The sequence below is a fragment of the Microcaecilia unicolor genome, chromosome 11 (assembly GCF_901765095.1).
Source record: "Microcaecilia unicolor chromosome 11, aMicUni1.1, whole genome shotgun sequence".
NCBI classification, from domain to species: domain Eukaryota; kingdom Metazoa; phylum Chordata; class Amphibia; order Gymnophiona; family Siphonopidae; genus Microcaecilia; species Microcaecilia unicolor.
The window spans coordinates 16506308-16529870 of record NC_044041.1 but is presented as its reverse complement, the minus strand read 5'-3'; the positions used below and the strand labels follow the sequence as shown (position 1 = coordinate 16529870).

At 44.7% G+C, this 23563-nt stretch overlaps 1 protein-coding gene across 2 annotated transcripts in view; it reads left to right on the top strand.

Annotated features, from left to right (window-relative positions):
- Nucleotides 1-23220, top strand: part of SMTN (smoothelin) — a 259947-nt gene extending 236727 nt beyond the window's left edge. Inside the window, exons 19-20 of one of the 2 annotated variants that reach the window (XM_030220283.1) lie at nucleotides 935-1103; nucleotides 20578-20658. In XM_030220283.1, coding sequence (XP_030076143.1) covers nucleotides 935-1079 — 145 coding nt within the window. In that variant the 3' untranslated portion in view covers nucleotides 1080-1103; nucleotides 20578-20658. Of the gene's footprint in view, nucleotides 1-934; nucleotides 1104-20577 lie in introns of both variants that reach the window. The other variant, XM_030220282.1, reaches the window with a different exon arrangement.
- Nucleotides 23221-23563: the final 343 nt, after the last annotated feature.

Genomic DNA, 23563 nt, shown 5'->3' with positions numbered 1-23563 from the left:
ATCTCCCTTGTGCCACCAGCCCAGTGTTTCCAAGTAGACTCTTCTTGGTTAATGACACGGTTGGAGCTGCCGACTCTGTTTCTCTTTCTTCTCTCTTCTGCATGGGTTGGATTGAGATGTCGTGTTCTGCTCACACATGGTGAATGGAGAGAAACATGCCCCAACCCTTTCACAAGATGCTTGAATTGACCAGGCATGGGCAGGAAATCCTGCCTCATGTCCTAGACTCCGGGTGCCTTGGTCCCTTCTCTGGCCACCCCTTGCAGCTTTTGTCTTGTACTGAGGTCTTAGTACTGCCGATGGTTGTGCCAGGCCACAGTTACAAAGGAGGGCAAGGTACTGAAGAACCGGCCAAGCACTGCCATGACCCATCTATATATTCATGGAAATATATAGCGAGAAATGCCACCCATCTATATATTGATACAGATATATAGATCATTAGATTTACTATGGAATCTGATGCCAGACTGTTTTGGGGTTATTTTATTTTGTTTTGTTTTTGTTTTATTTATTTTTTTTATTATTTTTTTTTAAGTTGGCTTTACTGCACATCACAAAACCTCTTGTTTCCCTCTATTCTGATTTTCCTCACTAAGAGATCACACTCCCTCACCAGTCACTCCATTCGCATCTCTCCGTATTCTCCTCTCCCAGTGCTGCCTGTTAAATGTCTGATCATTTCACTTCAGTTGCATTGGCGAGGTGTTTGGTTGACTGTGTTCTCCCCTCCACCCTATTCACTTGTAGAACAGAGCACTTTGCACCGGTTTAGAAAGCATGTGTATGTTAAATCATGTAATGCCACCAGGTGAATGTCAATTTGGGTTTATATTTTTCTCTTGTTTTTCTCTTCTCTCTCCCCAACTGGGCTGTGTGTACTTGCTCTCTCTCCCCCCTCTCTCCTTCTCTCCTCCCTCCCCTCTACCCATAGGAAGCACGCAGATTGTCCGCAGTTGCTGGACGTGGAAGACATGGTCCGGATGAGGGAACCGGATTGGAAGTGTGTTTACACGTACATTCAGGAATTCTATCGCTGCCTGGTTCAGAAGGGGCTGGTAAAAACCAAAAAGTCATAGAGCTTTTTGCACACACAACTCATGGTGAGAACCTCCTCTTGATCACATGACCAGGGAGACCCCCCCCCCCCCCTCAGGGTATGCCAGCTCACCCATCGCTGGTGGATGGTCTGCTTCTGTTCCTGGGAAGGGTGTCCAGGGATCATTTATGCCTCTGTCGGCACTTTCAGCTAAGCATTAATCATGACCACTGTAAATGGAAAGTAAATTGTAAGGTACAAGACAGACTTTAGAGAGTTCGTGGAGGAAGGGCTGCTGACAAGGTAATACAAACCAGCACCATCAGTTATATGCAGGATATTTGAACAGATATGCTGAGCTTCTGGGCAGGCCATCAGATGAAGTGGGGGCTACTTGGAAAGTACCGAGGCCTCACTGTTTTGGTGTGTGCAAGGTTAAGGATGTTGGGTTTGTAATTTTAGCTCCAGTTCTGTTACCGCTCCTCCTTAAGGTTTTTATCTCTTTAATTAGGACAGATGAAAATCCATACCTTATGAAAGCCGAGGAGAGGGTGGTACAGTCTTTAGGCTGTGCATCACTGGGGCTAAGGGAAAAGCACTGTACTCACGAGAGAGGATCAGTAGGTCTCAATGATTCCCGTGGTTCCCCATGTCCCCAGTTATTGTGGTTTGCAGGATATCCATAGTGAGTATGTAGGAGGTTTATTTATATAATCGAGCGGGTGAATTTATTTATTTATTTATATCCCACATTTTCCCAACTATTTGCAGGCTCAATGTGGCTTACAGAGTCCTGTTATGGCTTTGTCATTCCAGGATGTCAGATACAATTAGTGATGTAAAAGTATTAGATAAGGGAAAGAAGAAAAGATTTAGGTGGATAGGTATAGAAAGTAGACTTTCCTAACTGGGTGGGTTGGCGAGGTGATTTACTAAGGTTATGGGTTCTCTTTGTAGGCCTTGTTGAAGAGATGTGTCTTCAGAGATTTACGAAAGTTGGTTATTTCGTCAATAGTTTTCAAGGTAGTAGGTAATGCATTCCACAGCTGCGTGCTCATGTAAGAGAAGGTAGTTGCATGCATCAGCTTGTATTTTAGTCCTTTACAGCTGGGGAAGTGTCGATTCAGAAATTTGCGGGATGATCTTTTGGAATTTCTGGGAGGCAGGTCCACGAGGTTTAGTATATAGGTTGGGGCGTCTTCATGGATGATTTTGTGAACAATCGTGCAGATCTTGAACGCGATGCGTTCCGTAAGTGGGAGCCAGTGAAGTTTCTCTCTTAGGGGTTTTGCACTTTCATATTTAGTTTTTCCAAATATGAGTCTGGTGAATCGTTGGATATCCAGATCAGTAGACAGGCTAAGACGGGGGTTGGCAAGCCCTTGGCACACATGTCATGATGTGGTCCACGGACTCATTCCCTTGGCACAACCTCTTCATTTGACTGCGGTAATCACTGCATGAAGTTTCAAAATTCATGGAGCCAGCTGTGGCAAACCCAGGGCTCATAGTATCACATCACGTGGCCGTGTTCTCTAGTTTGGCATCTGCTTCTCTGCGGCTCTGTTCTTTGGTTTGCATATAAAGACCTTATATTTGTTGTCAAAGATGGTCTGGGAAAGGGAAATTATGGGGAATGTTTTTTCTAAGAAGGGTAGAGGTTTGCTTTCACTGAATATTAGCCTAGTATTTTGGACAGTTTAGAATTTTCAAGGCTCATGATTCAAAATGTGAATTTCTTAGGATCAAAAAAAAACATTTTTTCTGAGACTCTTCAGTCCAAGCCCAGAGTGATCTTTGCTTCTTGTCAATACCAAACACATCTCCCCTGTTACACGGTGCCCTCTAGTGACAGAGCCCTCTGCTTCGTGAACTCCCCTCCCGGGTGAACCTCTCTCCTGAAGTAATATAGTAACATAGTAGATGATGGCAGAAAAAAGACCTGCACGGTCCATCCAGTCTGCCCAACAAGACAACTCATGTGTGCTACTTTTTGTGTATACCCTACTTTGATTTGTACCTGTCCTCTTCAGGGCACAGACCGTATAAGTCTGGCCAGCACTATCCCCACCTCCCAACCACCAGCCCCGCCTCCCACCACCAGCTCTGGCACAGACCGTATAAGTCTGCCCAGCACTATCCCCGCCTCCCACCACCAGCTCTGGCACAGACCGTATAAGTCTGCCCAGCACTATCCCCGCCTCCCACCACCAGCTCTGGCACAGACCGTATAAGTCTGCCCAGCACTATCCCCGCCTCCCACCACCGGCTCTGGCACAGACCATATAAGTCTGCCCAGCACTATCCCCACCTCCCAACCACCAGTCCCGCCTCCCACCACCGGCTCTGGCACAGACCGTATAAGTCTGCCCAGTACTATCCCTGCCTCCCACCACCGGCACTGGCACAGACCATATAAGTCTGCCCAGCACTATCCCCGTCTCCCAACCACTATCCCCGCCTCCCACCACCAGCTCTGGCACAGACCGTATAAGTCTGCCCAGTACTATCCCTGCCTCCCACCACCGGCACTGGCACAGACCGTATAAGTCTGCCCAGCACTATCCCCGCCTCCCAACCACCGGCTCTGGCACAGACCGTTTAAGTCTGCCCAGCACTATCCCTGCAATCCAACCTCCAGTCTCGCCTCCCACCACTGACTCTGGCACAGACCGTATAAGTCTGTCCCGCACTATCCCCGCCTCCCAACCTTCAGCCCCGCCTCCCACTACCGGCTCTGCCATCCAATCTCAGTTAAGCACCTGAGGATCCATTCCTTCTGAACAGGATTCCTTTATGTTTATCCCACGCATGTTTGAATTCCGTTACCGTTTTCATCTCCACCACCTCCCGCGGGAGGGCATTCCAAGCATCCACTACTCTCTCCGTGAAGAAGTACTTATTTGCTTAACTCTCCTGTCTCCCCAGTGCTGCTTCCCTGTTTCTGACCACTGCTCTCAGTACTTCTCCTTCCTTCGCCCTCGGTAGTCTCCCTTGCTGCCACCATCACCATCCTCATTTCCTGTTCCCCAGATTCTAGTTTCCATCTGGTTGTCTTTGGACTCCCAGAAGCAGTAGATCTGACACACAACACATCAAACACGCTCAGCTAGGAAACAAATTGCTCCCATTGTCATTAATCCTCTCCTCTGCCTGCTACTTAACAGTATTTGGAATACAAACCTGGTGCCTGTAATCGGCATTCCTGACAAGAAAAGTGATATTTACACCCTGAGAACAAACGTTCACGTCTGCATTTGATAATAGAATGTGTCGGCACTCAAGCCTCCTGCTCATATCCAGTCTTTAAAGAGACGTGAATTGTTTCTTTTGAGAGCAAAGTGACCCGGCTCTTTATAAACCATGGAAAGTGTGAGTCAGGCAGCTGCTCCGCTTAGGTGTTTTTATCATATCTGACAGCTGGAATTCCAGTAGTCTCATCTCTTAAGGATGGAGCACCACATGAAGCCCGGGAAAAGCTAAACAGTGGCTTTATAAGGTCACAAGTATGCAAGCTTAATTTTTCAAGAGACTCTGACCTAAGCAAGCGCCGACAAAGCTGGGTCCGCCGTACTGTGGGAGTAACAGTAAGTGGGAAGTCAAGATGGGCCTTGGCCTTCTGCTGCTGTACCAGATACCAAAGATGTGGTTTAACTATTTATTTAGATTTTGCTCACACCTTTTTCAGTAGTAGCTCAAGGTGAGTTACATTCAGGTACAGTGAATATTTCTCTGTCCCAGGAGGGCTCAGAATCTAAGTTTGTACCTGAGGCAATGGAGGGTTAAGTGACTTGCCCAAGATCACAAGGAGCAGCAGTGGGATTTGAACCAGCCACCTCTGGATTGCAAGACCGGTGCTCTAACCACTAGGCCACTCCTCCACTAGCAACATTCCGTGTAGAATCTCCAATAGTAGCAACATTCCATGTTCCACTGCACTAACCATTAGGCTACTCCTCCACTAGCAACATCCCATGTAGAAGCCTGCCCTTGCAGATCAGCAATGCGGCCGCGCAGGCTTCTGTTTCTGTGAGTCTGACGTGCAGGACGTTAATGCAAAACACCTTTTCCATGATAAAGGCCTCAAGCAAGGAGCCAGAGGATTTGTCACATCTGTGCTGCTAGCCCCAGTGGGGCGAGATAATTGTGTGTATTTCACACCAGTTGCTTTCAAGGGAATGAAATAATAACATTGGCTTGTAACTGGAAAATCAAAACAAGCAGAACAGTAAAGTAAGCAAGTGCTGTCCTACCCATAGACTTTGATGCCCTGAGGAGCTCCGCAGTTTAAAAACACTCTTCGTATATTGCAGTGTGTCGGTGAATGTGTTGGACGTGGGAGGCGTATTATACCACCCTTTTATCACTGACTACAGAAAAAGCCTTGAAAATCCCAAAAGCTGTACCTCTAAAGCTAGCTTGTCTCGTTGTTTCCTTAACACAAGATTTCTATTTCATCCCCATAGTCACTCCTACCGCTCTCCTTTCCTCTTACTGGATAATCTGTCCCAACCCACATCAGTTCAGCTAGTAATATTCATATAAATGACATGGTGTAGATTGGGGAAGCCCAGTTACCTTGAATCAACTGATCGGGGAGACAAACCTGCTTATAATCGAAATAGAAAAACGCCTATATTGTGACCCAAATCGGGAGATAGACGTTTATCTCACAAAAACGAATAAAGCGGTATAATCGAAAGCCGAATTTGGACGTTTTCAACTGCACTCCGTCGCGGATGCGGACAAAGTTGATGGGGGCGTGTCGAAGGCGTGGTAAAGGCGGAACTGGGGCGTGGTTATCGGGCGATCAGAGATGGGCGCCTTTCGCCGATAATGGAAAAAAAATATGCGTTTTTAGCGAGAATTTAGGGCACTTTTCCTGGACCCTGTTTTTCCACGAATAAGGCCCCAAAAAGTGCCCTAAATGACCATATGACCACTGGAGGGAATCGGGGATGACCTCCCCTGACTCCCCCAGTGGTCACATCCCCCTCCCACCACAAAATATGCCGTTTCACAACTTTTTATTTTCACCCTCAAATGTCATACTCACCTCCTTGGCAGCAGTATGCAGGTCACTGGAGCAGTTATTAGGGGGTGCAGTGGACTTCAGGCAGGTGGACCCAGGCCCATCCCCCCCCCCACCTGCTACACTTGTGCTGGTAAATGGGAGCCCTCCAAACCGCCCCCCAAACCCACTGTACCCACATGTAGGTGCCCCCCTTCACCCCTTAGGGCTATAGTAATGGTGTAGACTTGTGGGCAGTGGGTTTTGAGGGGGATTTGGGGGGCTCAACACCCAAGGGAAGGGTGCTATGCACCTGGGAGCTGTTTTACCTTGTTTTTTTTTTTTTTAAGTGCCCCCTAGGGTGCCTGGTTGGTGTCCTGGCATGTGAGGGGGACCAGTGCACTACGAATCCTGGCCCCTCCCACGAATAAATGTCTTGGAGTTATTCGTTTTTGAGCTGGGCGCTTTCGGTTTCCATTATCGCTGAAAAACAAAAACGCCCAGCTCAAAAAAAGATAAACGTCCATGTTTTTCGAAAATACGCTTCGGTCCGCCCCTTCACGGACCCGTTCTCGGAGATAAACGCCCATGGAGATAGACGTTTCCGTTCGATTATGCCCCTCAAAGTGTCCAAAGCAACGTTCCTATTCAGCTGTATGGAAAAACTCATCTATTGTAGCTCCTGTCATCCTTTCTGAATGAGTTTCTTAAACCTCAGTAGCTTTGGGTATCTTAGAGGAACTAAGAAGAGTAGCCCTTGGTGACCAGGATCAATATAGATTTGCCCATTCAGGCTTCAGCAGTTGGTGCATGAAATAATAGTTGGGTTCGATGCATGAAGATGGCTATCTGATTGGGAAATGCATTGGGCTCTCCCAAACCAATCCTTAGCTTTACATTCTCTGTACAAGATGTGAAGAAGTGATATTTAAGTGTGGAACGTAATCCTGGGACGTGGACTATAATTTGTGTTTGTACTTGAAGTTTCTTATTACTTGCTGTGAACGTGAATCGATTATAAACTTCAGCTAAAAATTTAAAGCTTCAGTTAAAATTTAATTGCCAACACGTGTAGTGTGATGCACTTGGGGTGCAGAAATTTATTTATTTATTGCATTTGTATCCCACATTTTCCCACCTCTTTGCAGGCTCAATGTGGCTTACAATACATTATGAATGGTGGACATATATTAGAAAATAGACATTTAGTGTTACAGAAGGAACATGGGTTATATGATAATGGTAAAACATATTGGTAGTTTACCAAGCAAATATTGTAAGGCAGTTCTGGATATTTGTATAGGAGTTCACATTTGTTGATCTTTGTGGTATGCCCTGTCAAAGAGATGGGTCTTCAGTAGTTTGCGGAAGTTGGTTAGTTCATAGAGCGTTTTTAAATTGCGCGTTCCAGAATTGTGTGCTCAGGTAGGAAAAGGTTGACGCATGCGTTAGTTTGTATTTTAGACCTTACAGTTGGGGAAGTGAAGATTGAGGAATGTGCGGGATGATATTTTAGCATTCCTGGGTGGTAATTCTATCAGGTCTGACGTGTAGGCTGGGGCGTCTCCGTGAATGATTTTGTGAACTAGGGTGCATATTTTGAACGTGATGCGTTCTTTGAGTGGGAGCCGCTGTAGCTTTTCTTGTAGGGGTTTAGCACTTTCATATTTTGATTTGCCGAATATGAGTTGAGCTGCAGTTTTCTGAGCTGTCTGAAGTTTCTTGATTATTTGCTCTTTGCAGCCAGCGTAAAGTGCGTTGCAGTAATCTAGATGGCTGAGTACCATTGATTGTACCAGGTTGCGGAAGACTGTCCTTGGGAAGAAAGGTCTTACTCCTTTTAATTTCCACATTGAGTGGAACATCTTCTTGGTTGTGTTTTTTGTGTGACTCTCAAGTGTTAGATGTCGATCAATGGTAACTCCAAGAATTTTTAGGGTGTCCAAAGGAGATGTACCAGCTAGGAGGAGAGAGATCGATAAGCACAGTTCAGGAGAAGGACCTTGGGGTGATGGTGTCCGAGGATCTCAACATGCCAAAACAAAGCGACAAGGCAGTGGCCATGGCCAGAAGGATGCTAGGCTGCATAGAGAGGGGTATAACCAACAGAAGAAAGGTGTTGATTCCCCTGTAGGTGAGGCCCACTTTAAGTATTGTGCTCAGTTTTGGAGGCCGTTTCTTGCTAAGGATGTAAAAAGACTTAAAGTGGTTCAGAGAAAAGCAGCCAAAATGGTATGGGATTTGCGTCGCAAGGGAGAGACTTGAGGACCTGAACACGTATACCCTGGAGGAAACGAGAGACAGAGGTGATATGATACAGACGTCCAAAATAATTGAAACATATTAATTTACAAACAAACCTGTACCAGAGACAGGAAGGTGGCAAAACTAGAGGACATGAGTTGGGTTGCCGGAGGGGGTGGGGGGGGGGGGGGGGGGGGGGGGGGGTGGGTGGGGGGGGGGGAGGGGTGGGGGGGGGGTGGGGGGGGGGGGGGAACTCAGGAATAAGGTCATGAAGTCTTTTTCATGGAGAGGGTGGTAGATACCTTGGAATGCTCTCCTGATGGAGGTGGTGGAGGATGTAAACAGGTAACAGAAGTCAAAAATGCTTTGGATAAAACAAAGGAATCCTGTATAGAAAGCATGAACCAAACAAGCTTAGGCAAATTAGATGGCAACACCAGTAAGTGGGGGAAACGAAGCACGTGCTGGGAAGACTTTCTACGGTCTGTGCTCTGATCATGGGAAGAACAAATCAAGATCAAGTAAACCTATCATACCTTATACTATGAGTGTATCCTGTTGGGCAGAACTGGATGGACGATACAGGTCTTATATCCGCTGTCATAAGTACATAAGTAATGCCACACTGGGAAAAGGACCAAGGGTCCATCGGCCCAGCAACCTGTCCACGACAACGGCCAATCCAGGCCAAGGGCACCTGGCAAGCTTCCCAAACGTACAAACATTCTATACATGTTATTCCTGGAATTGTGGATTTTTCCCAAGTCCATTTAGTAGTGGTTTATGGACTTGTCCTTTAGGAAACTGTCTAACCCCTTTTTAAACTCTGCCAAGCTAACCGCCTTCACCACTATCATCTACTATGTTATTAGCTGCAACAAAGCAAAGGTTGCCTTTTATATGACATTTTTTCTGTTTATAGGCCTAAACTACAGGGAGATAAAGGTCTACAAACAAGATGTAGGCATAGCCAGGTCAATATTCAAAGCTGCTGGTGATCACTTTTTCTTAAAGACTGGCCACAACATCAGTGTGGCGGGAGAAAGTGATGTCATCATACTGAATGGCTTCTTGGCTCTCTAGCTCCAGCTTCACTCCACCTAAATCCCTCTGCTTTTCAGCCATCAGGTGATTTGTTTTGAGAGTTTGTAGCAAAATATCGCTTTTGACACTTGGAGAGATGAGTAAGTCTGCTCATTCTGGCCGTAGGAAGGTAGAAAAGACATTGGCACTGTCAGCGGCTAAAGACCCTCTTCGTCTGCGCCAGCGTCAGAATCTGACTCTGTTCTTTCACTAGCAGATTCAGTTCATGAAACTGGGAAAGGGAAATAACTTCCCCGAGTGTTGGCGCTTAGTCTTACTGAGAGTCACGATGATATCAAAGTATCCCGGGATGAGATCTTAAAATAGATTTATGGCCTCAGCACATATGTGAGTGGCCACATGACTGACTTAATGACGAAAACAGAGAAACACGTGGACCTTCTATCAACATCTTAGGCACATGGTAATCAACTGGCGGCTCAGTACAACAGTCTTATCTACAAGATGGATGATCTGAGAATTGGGAGGAAGAAGAACTTAAGGCTCCACGGTGTCCCTGAGAGAAGGGACACGGAAGATGTACCAACTATTGTGAACACACTTGTGTCGCCAATGTTTGAGCTCTGAGGGGGAGATACATCATTGCTACTGGACCCAGGGACATCGCTCTCTGGTTCTGTACAGGAGAGTAGGCCCCCGTGACATTATTGCTTGTTCTACTCACTATGCTGAAAAAGAGCGGATTTTGGCTAAGGAATGCCAAGTGCCTCAACTTTTGTTTAATGACACCAGGATCGGGGTTTGCCAGGATTTGTCATCTTACGCTTTGCTGCATGAAGTTGTTAAATCGCAAGAGGATTGTTAAAAATTACAAGAGGACCTTATGAGACTGGGCGACTGGGCATCTAAATGGCAGATGACGTTTAATGTGAGTAAGTGCAAAGTGATGCATGTGGGAAAGAGGAACCCAAATTATAGCTACGTCACGCAAGGTTCCACATTAAGAGTCACCAACCAGGAAAGGGATCTAAGTGTCATCATTGATGATACATTGAAACCCTCTGCTCAGTTTTCGGCGGCTGCAGCTAAGAAAGCAATAGAATGTTAGGTTTATTAGGAAAGGAGTGGAAAACAAAATGAGGACGTTATAATGTCTTTGTATCACTCCATGGTGCGACCGCACCTTGAATGTTGTGTTCGATTCTGGTCACCACATCTCAAAAAAGATATAGTGGAATTAGAGAGGGTACAGAGAAGGGCAACGAAAATGATTAAGGGAATGGGACAACTTCCCTATGAGGAAAGGTTAAAGCGGCTAGGGCTCTTCAGCTTGAAGAAAAGACTGCTGAGGGGAGATATGATAGAGATCTATAAAATAATGAAAGGAGTAGAATGGGTAGAAGTGAATCGCTTGTTTACTCTTTCCAAAAATACTAGGACTAGGGGGCACGCAATGAAGCTACAAAGAAGTACATTTTAAATGAATCGGAGAAAGTTTTTCTTCACTCGACGTGTAATTAAACTTTGGAATTCGTTGCCAGAGAATGTAGTAAAAGTGGTTAGCTTAGCGGGGTTTAAAAAATATTTGAATGGCTTCCTAAAGGAAAAGTCCATAGACCATTATTAAAATGGACTTGGGGAAAATCCACTATTTCTAGAATAAGCAGCATAAAATGTATTGTACTTTTTTGGGATCTTGCCAAGTACTTGTGACCTGGATTGGCCACTGTTGGAAAAAGGATGCTGGGCTTGATGGACCTTCGGTCTGTCCCTATGGTAGTACTTATGTACTTCTGAAATCGGTACTGGAGCTATTGAATAAGACCCTAATTAAGTATCGTTTGCGCTTTGCTGCAGGAGGTAAATTACATAGAATGTATATGCGTGGAAGCATCTTCATGAAGCCAACCTAACTTCCTCAGCGCTCCCTCCAAGCACTGTGGCTCCTGTCATGAAGGCAAAATTACAGTGTTGGCAGCGGGTCCCGGGAGGCAATAAGAAGTTGACTTTTTGATTTTTCTCTTCGTGGTTGTCTGTGTGTTTTTTCTTTGTCCACCTTTTACTGATGCTATTCTGCAGGCTTATATTTTTATCTTGATGATTTGGGATGGGGGGGGGGGGGTTTAATATTATCATGCCATTTGCTGAATGAATGTGGGGGACAGGGGGGAGATGAGTGTGTTTGGTGAAGAGGCTCAGGACCTCTTTGACCTGCCCCAGGGCTCCTTGTTTACCAGGGAGGTGTATAGGGGGATGCTTCAGGGCAGTGTATGCTATGTATTGGGTGAATAAATGGGGAAGGGTAGGGGGGTTCTGTGGGATTGTATATTGTATGTTTCACTAATTTGTGAGTGGTTGCAGAGTGTTCTCTTGTTTGTTTCTTGGTGACCCCTGAGTGCTGACTTAAAAATGTAGACTTATCATGTCAAAGGTTTAAACTCTCCCTATAAAAGGCACTCCATTTTTTGGGAGTTGCAGCGAGTTCAGCCTCATGTGGTCCTGCTACAGGAGACTCATTTTTAGAAGCATCATGAAGGTCTGCTGAAACATTCGTATTACCCCATGATTTACTTTGCCTTGGATGTTCATGGTGCTAAGAAATGTGGAGTGGCTATTACATTTTATTTGGCTGTTTGGGTGCAGATTTTGCATATTAAACATGATCCTGAGGGTCGCTTCCTTCTGCCTCACCTTTTGTAGGATTAGGAGGAGGTGACTATTGCATCTGTTCATGCCCCGAATGAACATCGAGACTTGTTTTTTTGATAAGCTAAACTAGGTCCTGCTGTTAAGAGGGACATTTCCTCTTTATATAGTTTTAAATCTAAGAGGACTGCTTCAAACAGATTCTTTCAAGCTAACTCAGTAATCAGATTGCCCTTAATAACCTCTGTAAATATTATACTTCCTCACACCTTAATTAACAATTAATTCAGGTCAGTAGCAGTGCTACTTCTCCAGCAACTAAAGAACAGAATATAACTGTTAATTAGAACAAGATTTGAGCCTTCCTTCTATCCTTTTTAAAGTTCTTTGGCTGTTAAGTTTGTACCCCTAGAAAAAGTTTAAAACTATGGGAAAAGGGTTGTACACTATGGAAACTAGTTAATAATGCTTGCTTTTCTCTCTCTCTCTTTTTTCCCCCTAAGACTAAACTAGGTCCTGCTGTGCCTGCTAGAAGCTATCTGTTAATGCTGTGGTACAAAGTTCAAGTTTTAAAACTGGGAGGAAAAGAGTATGGAGATTAGTTGATAAAGCTTGCTTTTTCATATTTTTATTCTGCCTATTACTAACCTACAGTACCTCCTTTAAACCCCAGTCTTTAAGTTCCCAAAGCACAAAGCAGAATAATGTTCACTTACCAGAGAAATGTCCTCTTCTCGCAGAACGTCTCAGAAAGAAAGTTAAGTGGGACCTTTCCTCTTTATATTTATTTATTTATAACATTTATACCCCACATTTCCCCACCTACCAGCAGGCTCAATGTGGCTAACATGAGACTGTAAAGGCAATCATCAATCCGGTAAATAAACAAACAAAGTAAAGTAAGGTGAATAGCAAGGATTGTAATTGCAATGGATAAGGGAAACAAGGGGGAGGGTAATATAGTTTTGAATCTAAGGGGACTGCTTCAAACAGACCCTTTCAAGCTAACTCAGTAATCAGATTGCCCTTAATAACCTTTGGAAATATTCTGCTTCCTCACACCTTAATTAATTAGATTTGTCTGACAAGACCTGCCTCTAGTGAAACCATGTTGCCTCAGGTCTCGTAATCCATTGGATTCCAAAAACTTTCATATTCTCTGTTTTAAAAGCAATTCTATTAATTTACTTACCACAAAAGTCAGACTTACGAGCCTATAATCCCAATCTCTTCTTTACTTCCACTTTCTTGGATAAGGACCACATCTGCTTTTCTCCAGTTCTCCGGGACCACTCCTGACTCTGCAGAAGCATTGAAGAGCCAACCAGTGGAGCCTCTAGTACTTCCCTAAATTCTTTCAGTACCCTCGGATGTATGCCATCCAGCCCCGTCGCTTCGTCCACCTTTTAATTTAGGCAGCTCCTCATGATCACAGTCCTCTAAAAATCATTCAGGGGCTACCACCTTTCCATTCCTATTTGTTTTTGTCTTCTGCCGTCCTGCTCCCATCCCTTAAGCTGTGAACACAGACTAGAAATATTCGTTAATCAATTCCGCCTTATCTTTTTATCAGGTTTTACATATTCTTCCCCTTCACCTTTTGAGTCTCACAATGCCACTTTTGCATTTCCTCCTATCACTAACATATCTAAACAAAATACCTTCTCCCTCCATTTTACCATATTGGCTACTTTTTCTTCCATTTGCATCTTTGCTTTCCTGACTACTCTATCAACTTCTCTTAGCTTTTTTTTTTGTTTTCTTGTTACATTTGTACCCTGCGCTTTCCCACTCATGGCAGGCTCAATGCGGCTTACATGGGGCAATGGAGGGTTAAGTGACTTGCCCAGAGTCACAAGGAGCTGCCTGTGCCTGAAGTGGGAATCAAACTCAGTTCCCCAGGACCAAGGTCCACCACCCTAACCACTAGGCCACTCCTCCACTGTTGCTACTACATGGAGCTATTCCACTAGCAACATTCCATGTAGAAGTCGGCCCTTGCAGATCAGCAATGTGGCCGCGCAGGCTTCTGCTTCTGTGAGTCTGACGTACGTGCAGGACGTCAGACTCACAGAAACAGAAGCCTGCGCAGCCTTCTACATGGAATGTTGCTAGTGGAATAGCAACATTCCATGTAGAATCTCCAGTAGTAGCAACATTCCATGTAGAATCTCCAATAGTATCTATTTTATTTTTGTTACATTTGTACCCCGCGCTTTCCTACTCATGGCAGGCTCAATGCGGCTTACATGGGGCAATGGAGGGTTAAGTAACTTGCCCAGAGTCACAAGGAGCTGCCTGTGCCTGAAGTGGGAATCGAACTCAGTTCCTCAGGACCAAAGTCCACCACCCTAACCATTAGGCCACTCCTCCAGATATTGTCACCTATCTTCCTCCTCCTGTGATCTGTTGTAAGTTTATAAAGACGAACCTCTTTTTTCCTTACCTTTTCAGCTACTGCTTTTGAGAACCAAAGCGGCCTCCTTTTCCTTTTATTTACTTTCCTTCCCGATAGGTTTGTTGCCCTTATAATAGCTCCTTTCAGTTTTGCTCACTGCTTTCCAACTTCTTCCAGATGTTCCCATCCAGACGACAGTTCCTTGAAGTAATCCCCCCATCTGAACATATGCTTCAGGCTGCAAAAAACAGCGAACGGTACCATCTTTGGTGAAATGGATTACTAAGTTATGGTGTATTTGTGACATGGAACATCTTGTTGCCCTTCGTACACATTCTAAGTCAAAATGGGAGAGTGGAGCAGGGGCGTAGCCAGACTTTGGCGGGAGGGGGGTCCAGAGCCTGAGGTGAGGGGGCACATTTTAGCCCCTCAGCCCCCCTCCCCCTCTGCCATTGCCGACCCTGCTGCCGCCACCACCATGTGTAGGACGTCAGAAACAGAACGAAGCCTTCGCGGGAAGAAGAGGACCTTGGCTGGTGGGAATTGGGGTCCCCACCAGCAAAGGTAGCCCACGGCGATGACAGCAGGGGAGGGTCGTCTGCAGGAGGGGGGGTCGAGAGGGTTGTTGGCGGGGGGGGTCCAGGGCCAAATCTACGGGGGCCCAGGCCCCCGTGGCCCCATGTAGCTACACCACTGGTCTGGAGCCCTTTTTGGCACATAGTTCTTCTGGACTAGAACATTTTCCTTTTGTTTTGTTTTTTTATAGTGTCATGCTGTGTGCCTTTCTCACTGTGTTTATCGCTGGGGTGGGGGTTTGGGGGTGGTTTGCTTTTGTGGTTTGTTATATGAAACTTTTAAAAATGATTGGAAGTATCTTTGGTTTTCATATATTCTTTGGACTCTCACACTAAAGTTATATTTTTGAGTTTTGTACGTTAGCTCTTTTGCCTGTGTTTGAGTTTCAATAAAAACTTCTAAAAATTAAAAAAAAAAAAAAATCAGTGTGGCACCACTATACAGTTTCCCTTTTTTTTGAATGCCCTAGCTGATCGCTATGGGGTCACTATTCAAAGCGATTTGAAAGGAATGGCCTGGCTGATCGCTATGGGGTCGTTATTCAAAGCGATTTGAAAGGAATGTCCTGGCTGATCGCTACGGGGTCGCTATTCAAAGCGATTTGAAAGTCTAGGAGAGGCTTCTGACTAAATCGCTGGAGCAGGGCTATCAAGCAAGCTGGGAATCTACACAGGACAGTGCTTTTTTTCTTTGCGGCCTGCAGTCTTTGGAACAATATGCCTTTAAAGATACAGCAAGAATCATCCTTAAATAATTGAAGACGAAGTTAAAATAGTTTATTCTTGGAGGCTTTTGGGGTTATGAGTGGCAGTAACATGTTTTTACCTGTTTTTGTTTTATTGTTTTCTTAGATGGATGATGCTGTTTCTTTCCTGTGCTAGGTTATCAATAGAAATCAAACAAAATAAAACATGGAAAAGAAAATAAGATGATACCTTTTTTATTGGACAGAACTTAATACATTTCTTGATTAGCTTTCGAAGGTTGCCCTTCTTCGTCAGATCGGAAATAAGCAAATGTGCTAGCTGACAGTGTATATAAGTGAAAACATTCAAGCATTACTATGACAGTAAAATAGATACTATTGGAGATTCTACATGGAATGTTGCTACTATTGGAGATTCTACATGGAATGTTGCTACTACTGGAGATTCTGCATGGAATGTTGCTATTCCAGTAGCAACATTCCATGTAGAAGGCTGCGCAGGCTTTTGTTTCTGTGAGTCTGACGTCCTGCACGTACGTGCAGGACGTCAGACTCACAGAAGCAGAAGCCTGCGCGGCCACATTGCTGATCTACAAGGGCCGACTTCTACATGGAATGTTGCTAGTGGAATAGCAACATTCCATGTAGAATCTATAGAAATCAAACAAAATAAAACATGGAAAAGAAAATAAGATGATACCTTTTTTATTGGACATAACTTAATACATTTCTTGATTAGCTTTCGAAGGTTGCCCTTCTTCGTCAGATCGGAAATAAGCAAATGTGTTAGCAGATAGTATATATAAGAGAAACATCAAAGCATTACTTTGACAGTCTGACAGAGTGGGAGGGTGGGGGTATGCATGGGGACATCAAAGCATTTCATTGATATTCTAACAGGATGGGTGTTGGTAGGTGAGAGGAGGGTAATAAACAGAGAAATACAGCTTTATGGTTTATAATGGGTTAGAAAACCCAGATCTTTATTAAGTCCTGTCTGTTGGGTGTCAAAATATTCAATCATTCTTATTTCAAAAGTCTTACGTTCCTGTATAGTTTTAAAATTACCTTTCAGTGTTCTTACTGTGAAATCACTGGTGCAGTGTTCTGGTCTTGTAAAGTGTGCTAGAATGGAGTTCTTTTCTTTTGTTGTTAATGTTTGTAAGTCGCCCAGATTTGTCATTGTCGTAGATTGGCAATTCATTAAAATTGTAAAAAATAAACATAAACTGTCCGAGGATATTCAGTGGCATTAATATCCTCTCTTAACTGCCTATGCTGAAACCAGCTAGTTTGTTGGCGGTCAGGGGCGGAATTAGGGTGGAGTGGAAACTTAGCCTGGTTAGTGGCGATTTTTCAATCCACTAACCGACTAAGTAACCGTAAAACGTTAGGATAGCAAAACAGCTGTCATATACTTTATGTGGCAAGTTAACCAGTATCGGCCAGTGCCCAGTTAACTTCCAGGTCAGCGGTCATACCCGGATATTCAATGACAGGGGCCGTGCATGCCCCAACATTGAATTTCCGGGATTAAGTCAGCCCGCGGCTGGAAGCGGCTTGAAACCTGCTCACCGCCATGGGCTGAATATTGACCCATATATGTATAACAGCAATATTCCACTGCTATACATGTAGTTAAACAGTTTAACTTAGGACGGGTTTTTTTTGCATGTCTAAATTTAACTGCTTATCTATATAGATTGTGGCAGAATATCACCACACACAGGTACGGTAGCTGCCTTCTGCCCTCAGTCTGCCCCAGGCACATATACACTTCACTGCAGCTACTAAATATTAAGTCCATTTGAATATTAGTCCCAGCCTTTTTATTGGACTAACTTTGTGACCAGCTTCTAGGAGCTCTAATTCCCTGATCAGGTCTGTGCAGGAGCTAAGATGACGTGCGAAATCAGCAGTATATCAAGACAGGTAAAACTTGGAACTTGAGCTAAGCATAATACGGCCCTGGGTAGATAAGTAATAAAACAGGGTTGCATTACATTGAAGGGGCTTCTGTTCAATCAATTTGAAACAAACATTAAGGGATTAACTGAGACATTCACTTCCTCACACACTAACAGACACAGGGCCTCATTCAACAGATTTTTTGTTTTTTATTTAAACAAAGCTCTTAATGTACCTAAAGCTGCAAGTTCTTGTTGTCTCCCTCACTTTTCTCTAAATACATCACCCACCCAGATCTTTTTAGGTTAAAACATAGTAACATAGTAGATGACGGCAGAAAAAGACCTGCATGGTCCATCCAGTCTGCCCAACAAGATAAACTCATATGTGTATACCATACCTTGATTTGTACCTGCCTTTTTCAGGGCACAGACCCTACAAGTCTGCCCAGCAGTATTTCCCGCCTCCCAACCACCAGTCCCACCTCCCATCACCGGCTCTGGCACAGACCGTATAAGTCTGCCCAGCACTATCCCCGCCTCCCAACCACCAACCTCTCTTCCCCCACCTGCTACACCACCCAATTCCGGCTAATGGATCCTCAGAAGCTTAGTGTTGCTACTATTTGAGATTCGACATGGAATGTTGCTATTCCACTAGCAACATTCCATGTAGAAGTTGGCCCTTGCAGATCACCAATGTGGCCGCGCAGGCTTCTGCTTCTGTGAGTCTGACGTCCTGCACGTATGTGCAGGACGTCAGACTCACAGAAACAGAAGCCTGCGCAGCCTTCTACATGGAATAGCAACATTCCATGTAGAATCTCCAATAGTAGCAACATTCCATGTAGAATCTCCAATAGTATCTATTTTATTTTTGTTACATTTGAACCCTGCGCTTTCCCACTCATGGCAGGCTCAATGCGGCTTACATGGGGCAATGGAGGGTTAAGTGACTTGCCCAGAGTCACAAGGAGCTGCTTGTGCCTGAAGTGGGAATTGAACTCAGTTCGTCAGGACCAAAGTCCACCACCCTAACCACTAGGCCACTCCTCCACTGTTGCTACTATTTGAGATTCTATATGGAATGTTGCTATTCCACTAGCAACATTCCACGTAGAAGTTGGCCCTTGCAGATCACCAATTTGGCCGTGCAGGCTTCTACATGGAATAGCAACATTCCATGTAGAATGTCCAATAGTAGCAACATTCCATGTAGAATCTCCAATAGTAGCAACATTCCATGCAGCAACATTACTATGTTTTAACCTAAAAAGATCTGGGTGGGTGATGTATTTAGAGAAAAGTGAGGGAGACAACAAGAAATTGCAGCTTTAGGTACATTAAGAGCTTTGTTTAAATAAAAAACAAAAAATCTGTTGAATGAGGCCCTGTGTCTGTTAGTGTGTGAGGAAGTGAATGTCTCAGTTAATCCCTTAATGTTTGTTTCAAATTGATTGATTAATTTGTATCTCAAACATATTATGTTCCTGAGTAATTTTGATGGTGATCATGATCACCTTTTTCACCCTTCTATAAATTCACACCATCCCCCTGCTTTTAACTCGCAACCCTTTCACACCTTTAAAAACTCCCCTGGTGTAAGTGAACCTACCCCGTTACCTTGTATGTTCAGGGCCAGATCATCCTTCACTCATTTTGCAGCGACCTCATGAAGAAAATGTAGCTCTATAAAGCTCGTTACAAATATATCCTACAAGGTACTTTTGGGATCTTGCCAAGTGCTTGCGACATCGATTGGCCACTGTCTGAAACAAGATACTGGAGTGGATGGAGCTTCAATCTGTCCCAGTACGACAGTGCTTACGTCCACTTAAGTCAAATAGGTTGTAAGTGGTATCTTATCTAAGCCAACTAACATGAGAACCCCACTTTTGTATTTGGGTTTTAAGTGTGATGGATTATCAGAAGTTATTAAAAAAAAAAGGCAATGGTTTAGTGTAAAGAATTTTGGAATTGCTTCAAACATTCATATTCATAATAAAAATCAGGAACTTCCACACATCAATATTACTTCAGAAATACAGTGGACAAAAGTAAAGAGCGAATGAGTTGGCCATGTTTGTCTTTTATTTCCATGTGAAGGTGTAAATGTGGAGAGGGACATGTATAAGAACTAGTAGACAAAATGGGTCTGAAATGTGACCTGGTTTATCTTATCTTGACCGCCAGTGTTGGGAACTATAAATAATTTTAGAAGCGCTCATAAAAATTAACACACTTGTAGGAGAATGAGAGAACAGATTAGAAAAAATGATGACTTTAGAGCTGGTTGAGGGTAACTGAAGATGTCCCATTTTCTCTTATGAAGTAACCTAGGGCCTTCCAAACCTGTCCTGGTCACCTCACAGCCAGTCAGATTTCCAGGCAGTGGCACAGGCCCACCCAGTAGCAGCACATCTATGATGTGGCTGGCAGGGATCCCCAAGCCCCACCAGCCAAAAATTCCCAACAACTGTCCCTCCTGCATACCTTAGAAATAGCAAATCTTCGCCTGCAGCGAGCAGTGACCGATACTGTTCGCACCAGCCCCACAGCCATCCCTCTGACGTATCCCCGCCTATGCGGAAACAGGAAGTTGCATCAGTGGGAAGGCTGTGGGCCAACACGAGCAGTGTGTATTAGTCGCTGCTCGCTGCCAGTGAAAATCTGCTATTTATGCGAGGGGAGGGGGGATGTTTGAGAGACCCTATGGCATGCAGGCAAGAGAGGGAGATGCCAAATCACTTGCGGGACAGGGCGGAGTTCTGCCCACCCATCATGGGCCCAGGCCCACCCAAAATTCTGGGGGTCTGGCTACGCCCCTGCTTTCAGGATATCTATAATGAATATGCATGAGAGAGAGCTGCATTTACTGGATACCCTGAAACCCGGCTTTTTGGGAGGTCTCACTAGAAGAGCTTTGGAAAGCCTGGTTTTAACTGTAAGACTGAAGAATCACAGATTTTATGACGCCTTGTAACTCTACCGTCTCACTCACTGCAGGGTGCTGGTGGACTGTGTTCCTCTTGTGGAGGTGGAGGATATGATGATCATGGGGAAGAAGCCTGACTCCAAGTGCGTGTTCACATATGTTCAGTCTCTCTACAACCATCTACGGCGGTACGAGTTAAGCTTACGAAGAAAAGAACTCTAAATCTCCCTCTGTTCGTCACCACCTTCTCATTTGTCCCTCATGAAAAGTGGAAGCCATCTTTCCAGTGTTGTAAGGGAGGGTCATTGACAGGTGAGAAGAGAAATCCCATGTCCTGCCAGTCAGCCATACACTTTCCCATGGTCCTGGCTTGAAAGTTGACTGGCATCAATTCAGGCATCTTAGGCCAGACTCACTGAATGAAATCCCAGGAGCTTCACCACCCCTGAGAATAATCGCAATGGCTGGGAACCCTTCAGTGTTCTGTAAACTTTCACTGCCTCCAAAGACCTATCGCAGTCGTGTTTTTGAGTTTGTTTTTCCCCCACAAGAATAATAATATATTTAAACTTGTATTATTTTTTTTTTTTGGACTGAAGTGCACACTGCTTGGAATCTTGTATTGACTCCTTTAAACTGTGCTTTGACTGCTAATTTTCCAGCCACCAGCATTTCTGTTTATGAGCGCCCTCCGTTCGGGTTTAAGAGAGGAAGAAACCTTTTCGAAAGAAACCAAGCAAATGCAAGCGCGGTCCTAAATGCAGACATGAAATCTGTTGTGGAAACCCAGAAGGTGCCTTGGCCATTCCGGCCTTACCATTGCTAAGTAGCTAATGGAAAGAATGGTTTGTAATGGCTGTTTTCTTCTGCAGAGTCTTCTCGTTGGAGCCAGTGCACAGGACGAGCTTTAAACAGAATGTTCAAGTCTGTGTTTTTATGTTTAGCTGTGTCATCTGTCCCTACAGTGCAGTGTTCTGGTATTTCTGTACTTTTCTGTTACGTTACATCTGTTGCTCTTTATAAAGCAAAAGTTTCCGGCTGCTTTTTCCATCGGTGCTTGATGCAGTCACACTTTTCTCCTCTGGGAATGTGGGAGCGGAGTGTGCAGTTGCTAATTTCATGTTGCATGTCTCCTACTCTTCCCCTAGGAAATCGTCTCAAATGTTACCATTCGTGTGCTGTTTTCTGCTTTACCTCCCCAAAAACTAATCAGAAACTTGTAGATTATCTGTATTTTTCTCTCCTAGTGAGAGCTTTGGTCACGGCTAAGGGGCTTTGCCAAGGATTGTGCCCTTGTAGGTCTGAATACAAATATATAAATACATTTTTTTTTTTGGCCCTCTCCAGAGAATGACACGTTGACGTTGGATTGCTTGAGGAAGACAGAATAGCTTTAGCATATTTTCTGAACCATTTCTCGTGGCGATGGGATACACTTTGACCTCAAGATGAGTTATCAGTCCACGTTTTTGATCCCCAGCCACAAGACAGCAATCGGGGGGGGGGGGGGGGGGGGGGAAACAGATCCTGAAAGAGTGAGGCCAAAATGGAACAAGGTGGATAAAGGAAAGTAGAATGGGGGGAAAGTCTTTGAGGAGCATAGAATAAAGTAAGTCAGATTCACGTTTAATTCGCAAGTTAACTGTTGCGCTGTACTGCTCTTTAAATCTGTCCAGCCGCTAACAGTTAACCTGACTGCAGGACCTCGCTGAGGAATGATGGTACTTCCTGTGCAGCAGTTGTAACCGGTCTGATGCTTGTGGGGTTTCGCTGCCGATAAGCTGTTGCATTGCTTTTTGAGGTTTCTGCAATGAGCTGTGACCCTTGGGTCTTGAACTAATGGTGAGTTTGTAGCCAAAGGAACGTCTTTGGCCTTGGAGTTTTCTTCGAACCGGTTTTCCTGATGTTCCTGCAGCACCTGCCCAGTCAGTGCGGAATATCCTGAAAACTGGACGCGTGGCTTAGGGCGTCCCACAGATAGAGCCGCAAGATGCTTGTGTTACGGTGAAACCCAGCTTGTGACTGACTGGACAGCATCGCGGGCAACAAGAGTCATAGCCCTAGGATGCTTAAGCTGGTTCCGGTTAATCTGTTGGTTTTTTTTTTAGGATTATTCCTAATGAATATGCAGATATCTCACGCATATTCAGTAGGAATAATCCTAAAACCCAGCTGGCCAGTGGGTGCCTGAGGGGGCTTGTCTGAGCACCGTACGGGTTCCGTCTGGAAGAGCGAGGGGAGAGAAGCGGGAGCGATCCGATGAGAGACTAACGAAAGACGCATTGGAGGATAATCGGGCAGGTAGAAGCTGAACTGGGAACAAAGGGGATGATGGGAGCTGCTTTTGTTTTTCATGTGCTTCATCTTACCACTGTCTGAACTAGAATGCTGGCCTAGATGAACCCATGAGGGCAGTTCCCATGACACCGATTACCGAACAGCTGCTTAAAAGTGAAATAATTGTAGCCTGAGGCTTATGTGTTGTTACCGTAGCCCCTGTTGCAGCATCTGTGCAGGCAGGTAGGGGTCCACCCGCCCTAACCACCTTTACCAAAGACACTGCGGACTCTGCCTGCCTCTAAAAATATGTTTTCCCATGTGCCGCCTATTGAAAACTGGTCCCTCCGCTGTGAGTGATCTTACACCCAGTTCTTTAAAAGCCATTTGAGAAATAGATTTCCTCCTTTGTCTTGTTATCTTGTTAACCTGTTGGGAAAAAAAAATAAGAAAATTACCAGAGCAGGTCGTGTGTAACGGCACTTTAGCTACAGGAGCACCTGCTCGCTCAGTGGAGCTCCACCAGTGACACACGCTCCTGTGGTATTTAAACTTTAATGGCATTAATTCTCTGTTAAGTTCAGGCTCAGATGTGAGCACAAATATTTCTAGTTTGCCATTTTCAGAACGGGTAACTTGGAAGACCTGGGCCAGCTTGCCCTGTCTCTGGAGCGTGAGGTAAACATGAAATGTGAGGCGAGATAGGAAGGGCCAGGGCATATCACCTGCATATCTGCGTGAATAGGTTCTTTTGTATTGATTGTAACCATATGACCTGGC